The 17,417-nt window shown below is 39.2% G+C and overlaps 1 protein-coding gene across 2 annotated transcripts in view; it reads left to right on the top strand.

The window, feature by feature from the left end:
• The window catches only part of LAMA2 (laminin subunit alpha 2), a 707,630-nt gene that overhangs the window by 252,079 nt on the left and 438,134 nt on the right, over positions 1-17,417 (top strand). For both annotated transcript variants that reach the window (XM_070073612.1, XM_051855341.2), the window contains exon 5: positions 14,576-14,755. In XM_070073612.1, the coding sequence (XP_069929713.1) occupies positions 14,576-14,755 (180 nt within the window). The remainder of the gene's footprint in view (positions 1-14,575; positions 14,756-17,417) is intronic.

The raw sequence follows: 17,417 nt of genomic DNA, 5'->3' as shown, positions 1-17,417 counted from the left end.
ATTATAAATATACAATCTGGACTTTAGATTTTCTTAAAATGTCCTTGTTATAAGTTATCTCTTTAAAGAAATCAATGTCAGCTTCTTGTTTCCGAAATAAGGTAGAAGAAATGAAGCAATCTTGCTGCCATTTCTCTGTAGAGCCAGTTTATATGAAAACAAGAACTCTTAAATACAACAGCAATATTCATAACAATTTTCCCAGTGTAACTCCTTTTCTTTTCGCTAAGGAGGAACAGTTGTATTTTTGTCATTAATAGAAAAAGGAACAGTGCCTAAACAACCTCTTATAAATCCTTGTGGGAAAACATATTACAAATAATTGAAAACAAACCCAATTCTGTGAACTTGGCAGCAAATGTGTAACAGAAAACAATTCAGCCCCGGCCCCTGGATGATTGATTAAATGTTTTATTCCCTTTACCTTTCATTCACGCTGTGTTCGTCAAGAGGAAAGAGAAAAGGAATGTTGTGAAACACAGTGCCCTTTTGACGAATAGCTTACAATAATGATCAATGACCTCTAATCATCTGTTTATTCATTTTTCTCAAGTTTTAATGTTTCCAAAAACTAGCTATTCTGCATGACTTCCTTCCGAAAATGAGGCCCTGAGTTCCAGCATGTCCCCGCCCCCCACCGGCTGACCAGCAACACATGCTGTATCTGAGCTACTCGGAGGCCACGGCCCTCGGCTTCCTGTGGTCAGTTATTAGTCTGAGTCCAGCAAAGGAACAAGAACACTGTGTGCTTGGTAAATCTACAGGAAAAACTTCATCTTCTGGTTGTGTGGGAGGGGAAGTCCCTTGGTGCCCTCTGTTTCTTTGAAGGGACAGGAGATCTGCTGGTGCTGTACAGATGTCCACCTGCACAGAGCCAGCATCCTACAGACCTAGTAAATAAATGATCATGATCCGTCTCTGCACAGGATAATGGCATGAACCTAAACCTAGGACATCATTGATGTGCAGTAGAATTGGCACTGTTCTGTAAAGCAAGTAAAACTCACCGCAAGCGACCTCAATGAAATGCTTTCTTACAACCTTGGTTTTTGTGAATGCTATCTAGCCATCTGTACACAACACAGTGATTAGCTGTAAATCTGGTGGATCCAACAGAATTTTATGTATGAAGTCACATTATAAAGGGTCCCATCCCACATCACTTTGGTTTTTTTTTTTTTTTTTTTTTTTTCATCTTTCTCCTCTCACAAACTGCTGCCCGGATTTCAGCAATTCTGTGGCCTCCTCTTCCTACAGCCTTGTGTTGATACTTGGTCATTTACTCTGATCTCAGCTCCAGAAGCCATTTCCAGAGTGATAGGTTCAGCCCAAAACTGGATGGGGTTTGAGCTAGGAAGCCCACTAGTCTTTTTTTGATTAATGGTTTGTGCATAAATAAGATATGGGTGAGAAGACAAAAACAAGAACATATCCTGCTTTCCTGGGTGCACTTACGCCCGTTGATGTTCAACCAACATAGCCTATCAGAGTGCCTGCTCCACTGTGAGTGGGAACTGTGCAACTACTTCTCACACTGTTGGAGGCCATCCAGGTCAGTAGCAAATAACTACTGTGAAGGGTGAGAACATTCTTAGCAGAGACACACACATCCATTTACATTATCGTTCTCACTCTTTGAAGGTAACAAGAGCAGCTGACATTTTAGTTTTCCTATGTGCTAGCTATCATCCTAATAATTTCATGTCGATGATTTCCTTTAATCCACCAAATGGAACTATAGTTAATATTATTGTTACTTGCTTTTACATCAGAAACTGAGCACAGAAAAATTCAGTAGACCATCTAATTCATACAGGTAGTAAGTGGTATAGCCAGCATTTGAACACAGGTAGTCTGTCTCCAATATATATGATCTTAAAGTGAAGTTAACTCTCTGAGCGCGCGCACACACACACACACACACACAGTTATATGAACAATCAGGCATACAGGAACAACCACTATTAGACAAAATATACATTCTTAGTCTTTATACTAAGATTCAGACTCATAAGCCCACTGAAATGAATAATTCACTAGTTATGGAAATTTAAAAAATTGTTTTGAAAAAGTTATCTTTTATTTTTTAAAAATTTCTTATGCAATTACATTTCCTAAGAGTAGAGAGATAAGACCTGTAGTTTCCTATTACAAACTCTGGGTGAGGGACTATATTAAGAGTAATAGAACACACAAGATTTCACTCAAAATGCAACAACCTGACCAGCTATGGTTATACAGTTTCATTCTAGAGATAAAATGCAATTAAGGAGGGCAAGAGTGGAGGAAAAAAAGAGATAAATGAAGAATAAGATGTAGAAGGAGACATTGACAGATTAAAAACATGAAACATACATTAGAGGGAAACGTGGCAAAAGAAGGCAGCGGTCAGATAATTAGCCTGTCTCTACACTGGGGGGGGGGGGAGTAAGGGTCGGCAGGCAAGTGTCAGATCTTAGGAAGATGTGGACAGTAACTAGGGACACTGGTTTGCATGGACACAATTAGGGATACCAGAATTATTGTTTCTTTTTGGAACATGCTCAACCTCAAGCTAATTGTGTCTATATCCACACTCCATTAGTGTGTCTTCATAATTTAAAGTCTCTTACATCTTGCTGTTTCAGGTTGAACTTTTTTGAATATTAAATTAGTAGGGACTGCCATGAGCCATCCATATAAGTGGGAAAATATTCTTGTATAAATTTACATACTTGTACAATATACACATGTGTGCATATACAGACACCACCCCCCTCCAACACACACACACACTGTCTCTCTGAGGAGCCCTAGAGTCAGAAAAAGGGAATGAAAGAGACTGGTCTTCTGTTTTAAGTATCCAACTAGATTTTGTTCCAATCCGATGACACAAGATCTGGCACCATATTTAGACCTCCTGCTCCAAGATTTTATTTTAATTTTAAACAAGTGTTCCCACACAAGGCCTGAAAACAAAACAGGAAAATGTTGCTTAAGTTTTCCTTTGTGCTGTTACTCTGTGTCTTTCAAGTGCACTGATTGTTCTGTCCTCCCAATGTAGGTCATGGCACTCTCAATTGCTTTCTTTTTTTTATATTCAGAATGATGTCTAACAGCCCTCCACATTAAGGCATATCGTGTTAGCTTAACAGATCTTTATTTTTGGTATAAAATATTGTTCTATTTTATGTAATTTTAAATTTTAATACTTTGTGGAGTTTACCATTAATGAAATACGCATGCACACACATACACGCACACACATGTGCATATATATTTTCTGGCACACCTCTAAATGGCTCCCTTACTAAAAGTCTTCATTATTAAACCTGTCCTAATTTCAGTTATCATTATGTTATTATGGGTTCAGGAGTTGCTGACTCTTTCCTGGATAATCACTCTGTAGCTCTCAATTTTTAGACGTGTAGTTCCAGTTTTGATCAGCATAGAGCTGTGCTTCCATTTACCCGGAGGGTCTCTATGATGATAGATCAGCGGCAGGAGACGTTGTGGAAATGAGGACTGTCCTTCGGTTTAGTGTCTCTCTTGTGCTCTACTTTGCTTCTGCCCTGCCCTGCCCAGGGGCCCTGGGTACCATTTCATTAACTGGCTGCTCTTAAGTGGTGACTGTGTGGTAAACTATCTACCCAAAGAGCTACAGAATACTTAGAACTAGCAGTAGAATTACTACATAAATAAATACATGAAGAAAAATTGTGGAAATCAATCAATAAAGATAATTTCATGGGAGAAAAACAGGTCAAGAAAGAAGAAAGGAAGTTAAAATGCCAAGTTTGGGAGCAGGTGTTTGGCACAGCCACTGAGAGTCTGCCTGGGAACTCTGCATCTCATATTGCACTATCGTGGTTCAAGTCCTGGCTTTGCTCCAGGTTCCAACTTTCTGCTAATGCACACCCTGGTTGGCAGCAGGTGGCAGCTCAACCACCTGGGCCCCTGGGACCCATGTGGGAGATGTGGATTGAGTTCCAAGCACTTGGCTTTGCTTTGACCTAGCCCCAGCTTTTGTGGGCATTTGAAGAATGAACAAGCAAATAGGAGATCCCTCAACTTTCAAATACATAAGTATTTAAAATACAAGATGCACACAGAATGGAAATGAGGGCAGGTTCCGTGACAGAATGAATGGAGAGGACAGTGACAACCTCTCTCACTTTTGGGGAACTTCGCATCACTGTACGTCTTCATGTAGTACCTAGATGAGGAGATGTTACACATTCAACAAACACTAACTGAACTCCTACCCGGAGAGCCGAGGCAAGAATGGAGCGGAAGAGCATCTTCAGTGAATTGACTGCAATTGGAGAACTTCCTAACAAAATGCACTTAGCCATATTTCTTAGAATCTTAATGTCTTTTTTTCTCTTTAAAAGGAGGCAAGAGTGCCCACTTTGAAGTTGTAACCATCAAATGAGTTAACATTACATGAGTTAGTACCTAAAGATCACATGCAAAGTTTCTGTCATCCGATGCACACACAGCAATAACCACTGTTACGTTTATGTGCCAGTTCCTCTGTAATGTAAAGAAATTTCTTAAATATCTCGGAGATTGGAGTAGATCACTAATGATTCTGTTTTCTTAAGATGTTTCTGGATGAGGCACAACTCAAACAAAATTTGGAACAATACCCATATTTGAGCAAAATGAGAGTCCTTCCTTCTGGTGTTTTCCCTTATGACTTGCTCTGAAACTTTTCCTCTTAGATTCTTTCCTTGCTGTGAATTCCAGATGATGACTCTAACCCTATATAGTTTCAGCTTGATAGTATAAAGATGTAGCCGTGACATCTGCATTTGATAAAATGTAAATAAGGAGCTCCCACAAGAGACTGAAAAAAATCCATTTTGACAACTCTTATCTGTGCAAATATAATATACTTTAACTGGAGAAAGAAAAATATAAGGATAAATGAAAATTTTTAACTTGAAATACTATTTAAATTTATTAATTATTATTTGAAAATTTTAAATATACATATCAAATGACCTCTTATATGTCAACTTCCTTTTAAAAGTGGGATAATGGGTAAGATTTTCATTTAATAATGATTTCCTCCTTTGAAAACTTCTGGCTCTGAATGGTCAGTGTTCCTTTTATATACATCATGACCAGTGGGGATGATACGAAAATCTTTGATTCAATTATGATGGATTACAGGTCACCCATCTGGGCATATTTCAGATGAAACTAAGCTAAGCTCATCTTGAAGAAGGAGCTTAGAAATAAATGCTTTAGTGGATTGCTTTGAGTCCTATAAAGCAAGAAGACCACCAGGAGCTTTTTGACAAGACGGCCCCTACCAATTTTGAGACTTTGAGAAAATTGGAACTCCTAAAGCAGCTGAGACTTTGCTTCTATTTTTAATCTTTACTAAAATTTAGACCTTCTGTGTGTTAAGCGGTTCCCTACAGTTAGAAAGCACAGCCGTGTGAAATCTGTTGGAACAAAAAAAAAATTAAAAATGGCAACTAGTTCTGATAGAAAATGAGGAAGGGAGCTAGGGGGTAGAAATAGAGTGAGTGTGTGTATATCTTTAACTTGCTGAGAAACTATATAAACGTTTGATAAATTTAATATTTAATACATAGCATCATAGTGTGTGCATGTGTGTGTGTGTGTATTTGTAAGTACTATTTTAGTTAGTTTCTCCAGGAAAGAAGAGAAATAAAAACAAAAGATGTCAGACAGACACCCTTTGGAAAAAAAAAAAAGTGATTTTCTTATTATGCTACAATTTATTAATGACTGTTGCTTTGACAGTGAAGAATCTTTTTAAATGTTTCATAGAAAGCAAAGCTTTCACCCAGGAATGACAAATGCAAGAAAGTGTAATTCTAAAGAATAGGAGAAAAGCAATTTAAGTTTTGGGAGCAACTGGAACCAAGTAGGTGTCAAAAGCAAAATACCTTTTATGGGAGAGTGAAGCCCTGCTAAGACTAAGCTCAGGCCTAGAGTTGTCAGTGATACAGTCATATTTGTTAAACAGTTCATTAAGCTGACATTTGTCTGTATTCTTGGAATGGCTTAGAGAAGTTAAGGTCCCACTCAGTCCTTGACATTTTATTTTTAAAGCATTACTTTTCAAGCAGCTCAGTGGCCATCAATCATGTAAGAATAGTTGTTTTGGCTGGGCTTGTAAGCTTCTGATGATAACATATTTATTAAAGATCTGCTGAACTAAATCAGTGCATTACAGTCTTGATGGAAAAAACAATCTCTTCAGTTCTGGCTAACAGGAATATTCAGGCACCCGAAAGCATATATTCACTTAAGCAAATATGTCCCATTATTTATTTCTTGAGAAATGGCTCTGCTATTTAATAGGTTTTCATTGATGTACTCAATGTTGAGCTTCAGGGATACCTATATTATGTTCTTTTTTGAGTACTTGCACTATTGTGGCTCTAGAGTGATTTGTTATATTATGGTAAATAAAATTCACAATGAAGTTCATGATGCACATCCAGTAAATGGGATTAAAATGTAGATAAAATATATACAAAGTGAAATTTTTAATGATATGCCAAATACACAAATTGCAAATGTTTAGTTGAGGAAGAAAGTTAATTCATTGGAATTCTTATTCACAATCTGTAGTGTTTGGGCAGTGATATTGTTTTATTAATTCAGAAAATATTGAGAATCTATGTACTACTCTACATTCGGCAGTGAGACTGTCCTATAAATAAGATAGCGTTCTTACCCTCATTGGTCTGGTAGCAGTTATGAGCAGGCTGGAGCATTCATAGAAAGTCCTCCTCAACAGTCTAATAGACATATTCCTGGAAGGAAGGATTTGGTATTTCAACTGAGACCTTAACGATGTATAAAGTATGGCTTTGTAAATGAGCAGTGGAGAAGCAGAAAAGGCATTTGAGGCATGGACACAGAGACGAGATACACTGTGGAATAAAAAGGGACATGAAAATGATTCGGTGATCATATATTAGGCATCCAGTACATGTGTCTGAATGGCTGAGTGACTGACTGGCTGTGTGCAGGAGAGATACTGGGCTGTAAATAATGCTGTGAAATAATGCTGTGAAAGACCAGCAAGCATTGTAGGCCTTCAGAGCACCTGCATTTCAGAATGTGCTAATGGACAGTGCTTGAAAACCATCCTCAATAGAAGCCATTCTAAATACGACAGCTTTTACTGGGAGGAAATAACAGAAGAGGGAGTAAAGGAGGATAAGAGAACTTCAGTAAACCACTCAGTACCAGTGGAAATAACATCTGGAAGGCCTGAGTCCATAACCTTCTGTCACTCACTGAGATTCTTGATAGTGACATCAGTTGTCCAAAATTTAAAAACATTTTATTCTGTATTATAGAGGTCATGTTCGGCAACTTTTATTTTATACCCAGTTTATTTGTATTACCCATACATTACTCTCACATATATTCTGTGCTTTTGTATTTTATGACATTTTAAAACCTCCCAGTATTCCATTGATTTGATAGGATTTTGTAAATCACAGTGGAATTTTTCTGTTAAGGTAAATTAAAGTTTATAAAGTGTTACTGAACTTTATTTCATTTTGTGGAAACAGAATACACAGATTTATACCTATAATAACAGAAAAACATAAACTTTATAAAATTTCATTTGATAGAGAGGCTAGGCAATTTGCTAAACATTTTAAAATTTTGTAAGTTTCATTTATTCCTTTTTTTTTACCTAGCAATTTTTTCTACAGATTTTATCAGTTAACAGAACATGAAAATGCCTGAGCTATTGGGAATCATGTTCTGGTGGGTAGAGAAAAACATTCAACAGTGGTGTTCCTGGTAGAAGATGATAAAGATTAGACCAAGATGATCTTAGTGTAGGTGGTGAAAAGTGTTGGGATGCAGACAGTATTTTGCAGAGAAAGCCTACAACATTTGCAGATAAACTATAGCTAGGTTGAAAACAAACGGAGTCAAATGGGACTAGTGTTGTGGTGCAGCATGTTAAGCCTCCAGTTCAAGTCCTGGTTGCTCCACTTCCCATCCACTCCTGCTAATCACACTCCCTGCTGTTGCACCTGGGAAAGCAATGGAGAATGGCCTAAGCATCTGGGCATCTGTCACCTACATGGGAGACCCAGATGGAGTTCCAGGCTCCTGGCTGCAGCCTGACCCAATCCAGGCCGTTGCAGCCATTTGGGGAGTGAACCTGCAGATAGATGGAAAGATCTCTTCTTTAGCTCTGTCTCTCCCACTCTGTCACTCTGCCTGTCAAATAAATAAACAAATATTTAAACAAAGGGGGTCAAGTGTAATTCAAAACTGTTTATCTGAAGTAGATGAAAGGATAACATTATTTAATGAGACTGGGAAGATGGGGGAGGAAGAATAGGAATGCAGAGTGAGACCCTGTTAGGCAGCCAAGTACATAGAGCACCTAGACAGTTGGTTTCTGCACACTGACTTTCAAAGAGGCCAGGCCTTGAGGTTTAAGTGTGGGAGATGTCAGCAGAGATGGTATGGAAAGCCCTGAGCTCTGGGAGCATGACTGAGTGAGTACATGAGGCAAGAGCAGAAGAAAGGCCAAGGGTTGAGGACTGTGGTGCTCTTCAATCGGAAAATGAGGGATCCGCGAAGTGGCAGCTGGGGTGGAGGAAACTAGGCACAGTGTGTCCCAGGAGGTAATGGAGTGATCAATTGTTGCACATGCTGCCAACAGGTCAAAAACAGGCCTGAGAATGGTCGTTGTAGGCAGTAAAGTGAAAACATTGGTGACTTTCCAAAGGGCAGTTGAAAAGGGATAAAGGAAGCTCTGGAATGATAGGAACAAAGCGGAACACCTGCAAAAAAAGTACCTGTTTGCCATCTAAAGCCTGGTCCAGAGCCTTTGTCCTGTGCTCGAGAAAAGATGACACATTATTTGGGCTGGTACTGTGATGCAGTGGGTTAAGTTGCTGCCAGCAATGCTGGTATCCTCTATGGGCACCAGATAGTGTCCTGGCTGATCCACTTTTGATCCAGCTCCCTGCTCATGCACCTGGGAAAGCATCTGAGGATGACCCAAGTGCTTGGACCCCTGCCACTCATGTGGGAGATCTTGATGAAGCTGCTGGCTTCAACCTGGCCCAGCCTTTGCCATTGCAGCCATTTAGGTAGTGAACCAGTGGATGGAAGATTCTCTTATTCTCGTTGTCTCTCTCTCTCTCCCTCCCTCCCTTCCTCCCTTCCTCATTCTGTAGCTCTTTCAAATAAAAAAATTTTTATAAAGATGACAAACTGACAGCCGGCGCCGTGGCTCAATAGGCTAATCCTCCACCTTGCGGCGCCGGCACACCGGGTTCTAGTCCCGGTTGGGGCGCCGGATTCTGTCCCGGTTGCCCCTCTTCCAGGCCAGCTCTCTGCTATGGCCAGGGAGTGCAGTGGAGGATGGCCCAGGTGCTTGGGCCCTGCACCCCATGGGAGACCAGGAAAAGCACCTGGCTCCTGGCTCCTGCCAGGATCAGCGCGGTGCGCCGGCTGCAGCGGCGGCCATTGGAGGGTGAACCAACGGCAAAAGAAGACCTTTCTCTCTCTGTCTCTCTCTCTCACTGTCCACTCTGCCTGTCAAAAAAAAAAAAAAAAAATGACAAACTGAAAAAAAATCTTTATTATAAAGATGACAAATTGCTATAATGTTCGCTTTCCATAAGTTTCTTTATCTCTCCTCCCTCTCCAGTGTTTCTCCACATAGTCAATAATAAAAACAGTCTCATGTTCAAGGATATCTTGATAAATTTACTCTCCCTCTCTGAAATAACATATTAGGAATGACTGTATTTAAGAGGTTCCACAGCCGGCGCCGCGGCTCACTAGGCTAATCCTCCGCCTAGCGGCGCTGGCACACCGGGTTCTAGTCCCGGTCGGGGCGCCAGATTCTGTCCCGGTTGCCCCTCTTCCAGGCCAGCCCTTTGCTGTGGCCAGGGAGTGCAGTGGAGGATGGCCCAGGTGCTTGGGCCCTGCACCCCATGGGAGACCAGGAAAAGCACCTGGCTCCTGGCTCCTGCCACCGGATCGGCACGGTGCACCGGCTGCAGCGCGCCGGCCGCGGCGGCCATTGGAGGGTGAACCAACGGCAAAGGAAGACCTTTCTCTCTGTCTCTCTCTCTCACTGTCCACTCTGCCTGTCAAAAAAAAAAAAAAAAAAAAAAAGGTTCCAGATATCTTAGTCACCCATTAAGGTATAAATTATTTGGCCAAACAAGTTGAGAGCTACCCTCATCCTACATACATGGATTTGCCCTTTCTCCTGGAGTCAGCTTATTGTTATTACCTTTTACCAATGCCATTGGCATACTCATAGACATTGAACATACACGTGATGTTTTCAGATGTTCTAGAGGAGCGTACCACACATACACACATAAGGTTGTCAACTCCTTCCACTTCTACTTCTTACTTCAAAGTTTCTGATACTTTCTAATGATCTTGGAGCAGTGTTCATTTTCCTATCCACTCATTCTCACAACAAACTTGTATCATTGAGGAGGGTATTAAAACTCTAAGATGTGATAATATAAAAATACAACCACAAGTCACAATTATCTGTACTAGAAATCTGATTATTTGCGGCATAAACCATTTTTTACATTGTGTCTTAAAGTGAAATGTCATAGATACACAGAAGTCTTGTTACTCTGCAGGGAAGCATGATTTATGTGGTACACTTACATTCATGAAAGGCGAATTATCTGGATGAGTACCGTGTAACATTGATTTAGTCATTTGGCTATAAAGAGATATTTTGATGAGATTTTACACTTTATTTATCTGTAAAAATCATTTCAAAAAAAAAAGTATTTTTAAAGTCTAAAAACCCGGGTGATGATCACAGGCTGATATTTTCAGTTGGAATGAATTCCTGTGACAGCATGAACGCACACCCCACCAACGTGTCTGTAATAGAAACCATTTCAGAAGACGGGAGCCAGCCACAGATTTCCCAGGGCCTCCCAGCAAGGCAGCAGTGGTCTTGGGGACTGATACTTTTCATCTTCCTTGAGGATAGACACCCTCCAGTCATCACCCCATAGGGTATCAGGAAGTCTGCTAAACTCTCCAGTGGGCTTGGAATTAGGCAATATCATGCCAGTGGAACTGCTCTGTCCAATATTATGATTTATTTTGCAGGAGACTGGGAGGGAAATGTCAAAAGGAAGCTGCAGACAACATGGCCAAACAGCTGGCTGGTTTTCTGTCCCAGAAACAGCTTGGGACTAACGATACTCACAAGATGTCTTGGCAGAGGAGCTTGATGAGAATACCAAAGCTGTGAGGAGAAATGTGCTTTTGCTGACTACTCCATGTAGCTAGCATATGGCTTACGAACCTAAATGAGAACCTGTATACTTTTTTCTTTAAAAAAAAAGTCTTTACATGTGGATACTGCTGCTTTGTACAGTGTGAAGGCAGTTCACCATAGCATTAACAACAACAGAAAACCTTAGTGATTTTCAGAAACTTGAATCCTTTCCCTTTCAAATAGTATTTTTGGCTGTAGTCAAAGAAGAACTTGACAACAATTTTAGTATGAATTTGGGGTCACTGCTGATTTTTTTGAATGTCAAACTTATAATGGAAACTAATTTTAGTGACTTTATGCATCTAACTATTCATTCTTTTAACAATCGATACCTGTTTAACACTAGAGGCAACTTTTACACATGTTTCACACGTTTTTATTTTTAAAATGTTTACACATTTTTACACATTATTTTATTTACACGATTTTACAAATATTTTTCATTTGCCTGCCAGATATCTTAATGGTGGAATATGCAAGATCTGCTTTGGCTTTTTAGAATTTCCTATATTCAGTATTTTGTGATTCAGTATTTTGGGAGACTTGGCTATCATCTTCCAATGTGTTGATGAGATGAATTTATTCTTTACTGAGTATTCCAAGTAGATTCAATTAAGTGAGACATTTCATATTTTCATTTTGTGAGTCACCTTGAGTCTATTCCTTGTGACATCAGAATTAGTTTCTCATCTCAGAGCTTGCTATATTTCTCTAGTGACCTCAGTAGTTTATTGGCAGTCAGTTTGTAAAATGCTCTCTGGGATTTTCTAAATGCAGAATGTTAGCTTTGGAAATACATATCATTGTCTCTCCTGTCAAAAAATGTAATTAGCACACGATACATTGTCTTTCAGAAATGGATTAAAATCTCAGAGGGTGACCTCACATCACAGCCCCCCAGGGTACAGGAAGACCATACGGTCCATGCACATCTCCCACCCTACCCCACCCCAGCACAGCACTCTGCTGCTGTGTTCCTGTCTCTCTAGCCCTGTGTGCATGTTCACATTTTCAGTTGACTTCTTGCTCCCAGTTTCAATCTCTTTAAAAATTTTGATTTGATTCAATTTATTTCATGAGTAACAATCCACTTAGTAGAAAATCCACATAGTAGAAAAGATGAAATATTCTCCCTATTAGTATACTGAAAATACTCTCATTCATTTTTTTGTAAAAACCATTTATTTATTTATTTGAAAGCCAGAGTAACAGAGAGGTAGAGGCAGTGGCAGAGGAAGGGAGGGAGGAAGGGTGGGAGAGACAGACAGACAGGTCTTCCATCCACTGGTTCACTCCCCAGATGGCCACAATGACTGGAGCTGCACCATTCCAAAGCCAGGAGCCAGTAGCTTCTTCCGGGTCTGCCATGCGGGTGCAGGGGTCTGTGGACTTGAGCCATCTTCTGCTTTCTCAGGCCATAGCTGAGAGCTGGATCAAAAGTGGAGCAGCCGGGACTCGAACTGGCACCCATATGGGATGCCGGCACCGCAGGCAGCTGCTTTACCTTTTGTGCCACAGTAAGAGTTTCAAATACTTTCTTTTTATGGTTGCACATAATTCATTATGTAGATATATAATTTAATTCATCAAGCACACGTTTATGGATATTAGATGGTTTCCAGTCTTATGCCATGACGTCTACCCAACTCGCACTCCAAATTCCAAAAGAATAATACCATTTTTGTCATTAGAGCTGCTGTAATAGAGTTTGCTAGATGAGGTGCTTTTTCACAATAAACATTTGTATCTCACAGTTTTGGAGGCCACAAGTGTGAGATGAGGATATTGGCATGGTTGTTTCTGGTAAGGACCTTCTTCCTGCCTAGGACACCGCCAATTTCTCATTGAGTCCTCATGTGGTGGAAGAAGAGCCAGCAGTCTTTCTGGCCTTCTCTTATTGGGGGCAAATTCACATCAAAAAGGACTCCCCATTCATCACCTAGTTAATTTGCAAAGGCTCCAACTCCAAATACCATAACATTGGGATTAAGATTTTAATGTGATTTGTGGGAATGGGAGATTACAAATGTTCAATCCCTTTAATGTATTTTGTTCATACATATCATAGTATCTATATTATTATATGTCTATAGGATAATCCCCAGAAGTAGAATTGCTAAATCCAAACTTCCAAGAGTTTCTCATTTGGATAATTATGGCTAAGTGGTTTCTTGGGGGTTTATGTCATTTTATACTCATACAACTAAATGTTGGTCCATGATCCTCTAGTCTTTGTATCAAAGATTATTAACAAAATTTAGTGGGTTTTGCCAACTTGTAAAAATAGAAAGGAGTTTAGCAGTGAGCGGTTAGCTAACATTTCTCTTGTTATGAGTGAGGTTCAATATTTTATCACAAGTTTAGTGGTCATTTGCATTTCTTTGCGTTTGATGGGTTGACTTTATATCTTTTGTCTACTTTTGTATTGTCATTTTTTTTTTCCTTGTTGATTTATGACAGTCCTTTGGGTTAGGGTTAGGGGCATTCTTTCATGATAGATTTTTTTTTTTTTTTTGTCTAACAACTAACTGTCATTAGAATTCTCTGCTCTTGAGAAATCTCTATAGAAGTATGCCAGCCTCCTGCAGCTTTGTCTGGTGTCAGTTGTGCCAAATTATTTTCCTAAAAATCTCATCATCCCATCCAAGTTAAAGGTATTTTCATACAATGTATTTTTCTTAGAGTATGTTACATCTTTGGCAAGTTTTTCCCTAGTAAAGAAATAAGCTAATAATAACAAGAAGCAACCTATGGAACTATCTCAGAATGATCATAGATTTGTGTTATTTTACTTATAGTTTAAATTTTTACTTTTTATATTATAAGGGTTAATAGTGTGATATTTTCAAATCAGACTTACTTTAAATTTTGATGGACTCTTCTGTGTAACATTTTGTGACCTTTTTAAAAACTAAGGTTTTTTAGTTTCTACTATATACTAAATTCTTCAAAAAATTTGGTGTATAATAACTCTCAGAAAAAGAATAATTAATTTAAGAATTTATTAAAATTCTAGGAAGAGGAGTTTTATTCTTTGCCTTGAAGAAGAGGAATGCAGGTAATTGTACTGTACAGAGAATACCAAGATATAAGCAAATATATATATATTTAAATGACCATAAAATATTTGAATTACTTCACTATATTCCACTGTGTAAATATGAACTTGAATTTGCCTAATTGGAAAAAATAAGAATTTACCTTTATTTTTGCAAGAAAACAGAAAACATATATTTGATTTTTTTGGTCAATTAATTGTTAACTATTTTCCATATTGTATAGATTCACATCTCTTTGATCAATGGGAGACCAAGTGCTGATGATCCTTCTCCTGAACTGCTGGAGTTTACCTCTGCTCGCTACATCCGCCTAAGATTTCAGAGGATCCGCACCTTGAATGCTGACTTGATGATGTTTGCACACAAAGACCCAAGAGAAATTGACCCTATTGTCACAAGAAGAGTAAGTTATGATGGATCATACTGGAGTTTGTGAATGACACCATGTCCATCCTCTCAATAGTTTGTAAAAGATTTTAAAAAGTTTTAGAAGTGTTATTATCAGAGATTTTGAGATTCAATAAACTTTCCATGGTTCAAATGCAAGCTCTGCCACTTGCTAGGTATGCCACAGCTGGCGAACTGTTTAACTTCCTTAAGCTTTGGTTTCTCGTTTATAAAATGAGTATCATAGTGTCTAGTTCATAATTTTATTTTAGAGTTAAAATTTGTTATTGTGACATTGGGTGATCTGTACAAGTAGTATAGTTGGCCTTGGAGATTTGTTAAAACTCAAAAGTATTGAGACTTTGAAACATTTGAAACATTTTTGGCCACATACCACATTAGGAAATAAGAATTAACATTCTATTTTTTTTATTTTTTATTTATATAAGGTGAATTCATTTTATGTATTTCATATGTACAGATTTTAAGAGTACAGTGATACATCCCACCCCACCTTCCCTCGCGCTCACACTTCTACTCTCCCTCATCCTTCCATTCTTAATTTTTCTTTTAATTTTTACAATAAGATACTTGAAGTTTATTTTATAATCACAAGCTTAACCTTCTGCTAAGTAAAGAATTCAGCAAATAATAAGAAGAAAAAATACTATTCCTCAATAATAGAGACAAAGGCTAAAACAATAATCAAACCTCAAAAAAACTTCCTTTTGCTCATACATTACATTTTTGTACTCTTTCACCACAGATTAGGGAAAACATACGATATTTGTCTTTTTGGGACTGGCTTATTTAACTAAGCATAATGTTGTCCAGTTACATCCATTTTGTTGCAAAAGACAGGATTTCATTCTTTTTTACAGCTGAGAAGTACTCCATGGAGTGTGTGTGTGTGTGTGTGTGTGTGTATATATATATATATATATATATATACACCACATTTTCTGTATCCAGTCATTGGTTGATAGACATCTGGATTAATTCTGTGTCTTAGCTATTGTGTGTGAATTGAGCTTCAATAAACATAGGGATACAGATAACACTTTGATACACTGTTTTCACTTGGATGGCTGGGTTATATAGTAGATCTAGTTTCAGATTTCTGAGGAATCTCCATAATGTCTTTCACGATAGCTGTACTAGTTTATGAAAAACAGTGTATAAGGGTACCTTTCCCCTACATAGTCACCTGCATTTAGTTTTTGTTGATTTCTGTAAGAGAGTCATTCTAATTGGGTAAATTGAAACCTCATTGTGATTTTGATTTGCATTTCCCTAATAGCTGGTTGTCCAGAGCATCTTTACATATGTCTGCCTTTTGAATTTCATCCTTTATTTTTTTATTTATTTTTCATTTAGTAAATATAAATTTTCAAAGTACAGTTAATGGATTACAATGACTCCCCCCCCATAATTTCCCTCCCACTCACACCCCTCCCATCTCCCACTCCCTCTCCCATTCCATTCACATCAAGATTCATATTCAATTATCTTTATATACAGAAGAGCAATTCAGTATATATTAGATAAAGATTTTATCAGTTTGCACCCACACAGAAACACAAAGTGTAAAATACTGTTTTAGTACTAGTTATAGCATTACTTCACATTGGGCAACACACTAAGGACAGATTCCACATGAGAAGTAAGTACACAGTGACTCCTGTTGTTGACTTAACAATTTGACACTCTTGTTTATGGCATCAGTAATCTCCCTAGGCTCTAGTCATGAGTTGCCAAGGCTATGGAAGCCTTTTGAGTTCGCCGACTTCAATTTTATTCCGACAAGGTCATAGTCAAAGTGGAAATTCTCTCCTCCCTTCAGAGAAAGGTACCTCCTTCTTTGATGGCCCTGTTCTTTCCAGTGGGATCTCACTGAGATCTTCCATTTAGGTTGTCTTCCTCTTCCTCTTCCTCTTCCTCTTCCTCTTCCTCTTCCTCTTCCTCTTCCTCTTCCTCTTCCTCTTCCTCTTCCTCTTCCTCTTCCTCTTCCTCTTCCTCTTCCTCTTCCTCTTCCTCTTCCTCTTCCTCTTCCTCTTCCTCTTCTCTTCCTCTTCCTCTTCCTCTTCCTCTTCCTCTTCCTCTTCCTCTTCCTCTTCCTCTTCCTCTTCCTCTTCCTCTTCCTCTTCCTCTTCCTCTTCCTCTTCCTCTTCCTCTTCCTCTTCCTCTTCCTCTTCCTCTTCCTCTTCCTCTTCCTCTTCCTCTTCCTCTTCCTCTTCCTCTTCCTCTTCCTCTTCCTCTTCCTCTTCCTCCTCTTCCTCCTCTTCCTCCTCTTCCTCCTCTTCCTCCTCTTCCTCCTCTTCCTCCTCTTCCTCCTCTTCCTCCTCTTCCTCCTCTTCCTCCCTTCCTCTCTTCCTCCTCTTCCTCCTCTTCCTCCTCTTCCTCCTCTTCCTCCTCTTTCCTCCTCTTCTCCTCTTCCTCCTCTTCCTCCTCTTCCTCCTCTTCCTCCTCTTTCCTCCTCTTCCTCCTCTTCCTCCTCTTCTCCTCTTCCTCCTCTTCCTCCTCTTTCTCCTCTTCCTCCTCTTCCTCCTCTTCCTCCTCTTCCTCCTCTTCTCTCCTCTTCCTCTTTCCTCCTCTTCCTCCTCCCTCCTTCCTCCTCTTGCCTCCTCTTCCTCCTCTTACCTCCTCTTCCTCCTCCTTCTCCTCTTCCTCCTCTTCCT

Source organism: Oryctolagus cuniculus, chromosome 5 (assembly GCF_964237555.1).
Source record: "Oryctolagus cuniculus chromosome 5, mOryCun1.1, whole genome shotgun sequence".
Lineage (NCBI taxonomy): Eukaryota > Metazoa > Chordata > Mammalia > Lagomorpha > Leporidae > Oryctolagus > Oryctolagus cuniculus.
Note: the sequence above shows the minus strand (reverse complement) of the source record. Positions and strands in the feature narration are given on the sequence as shown.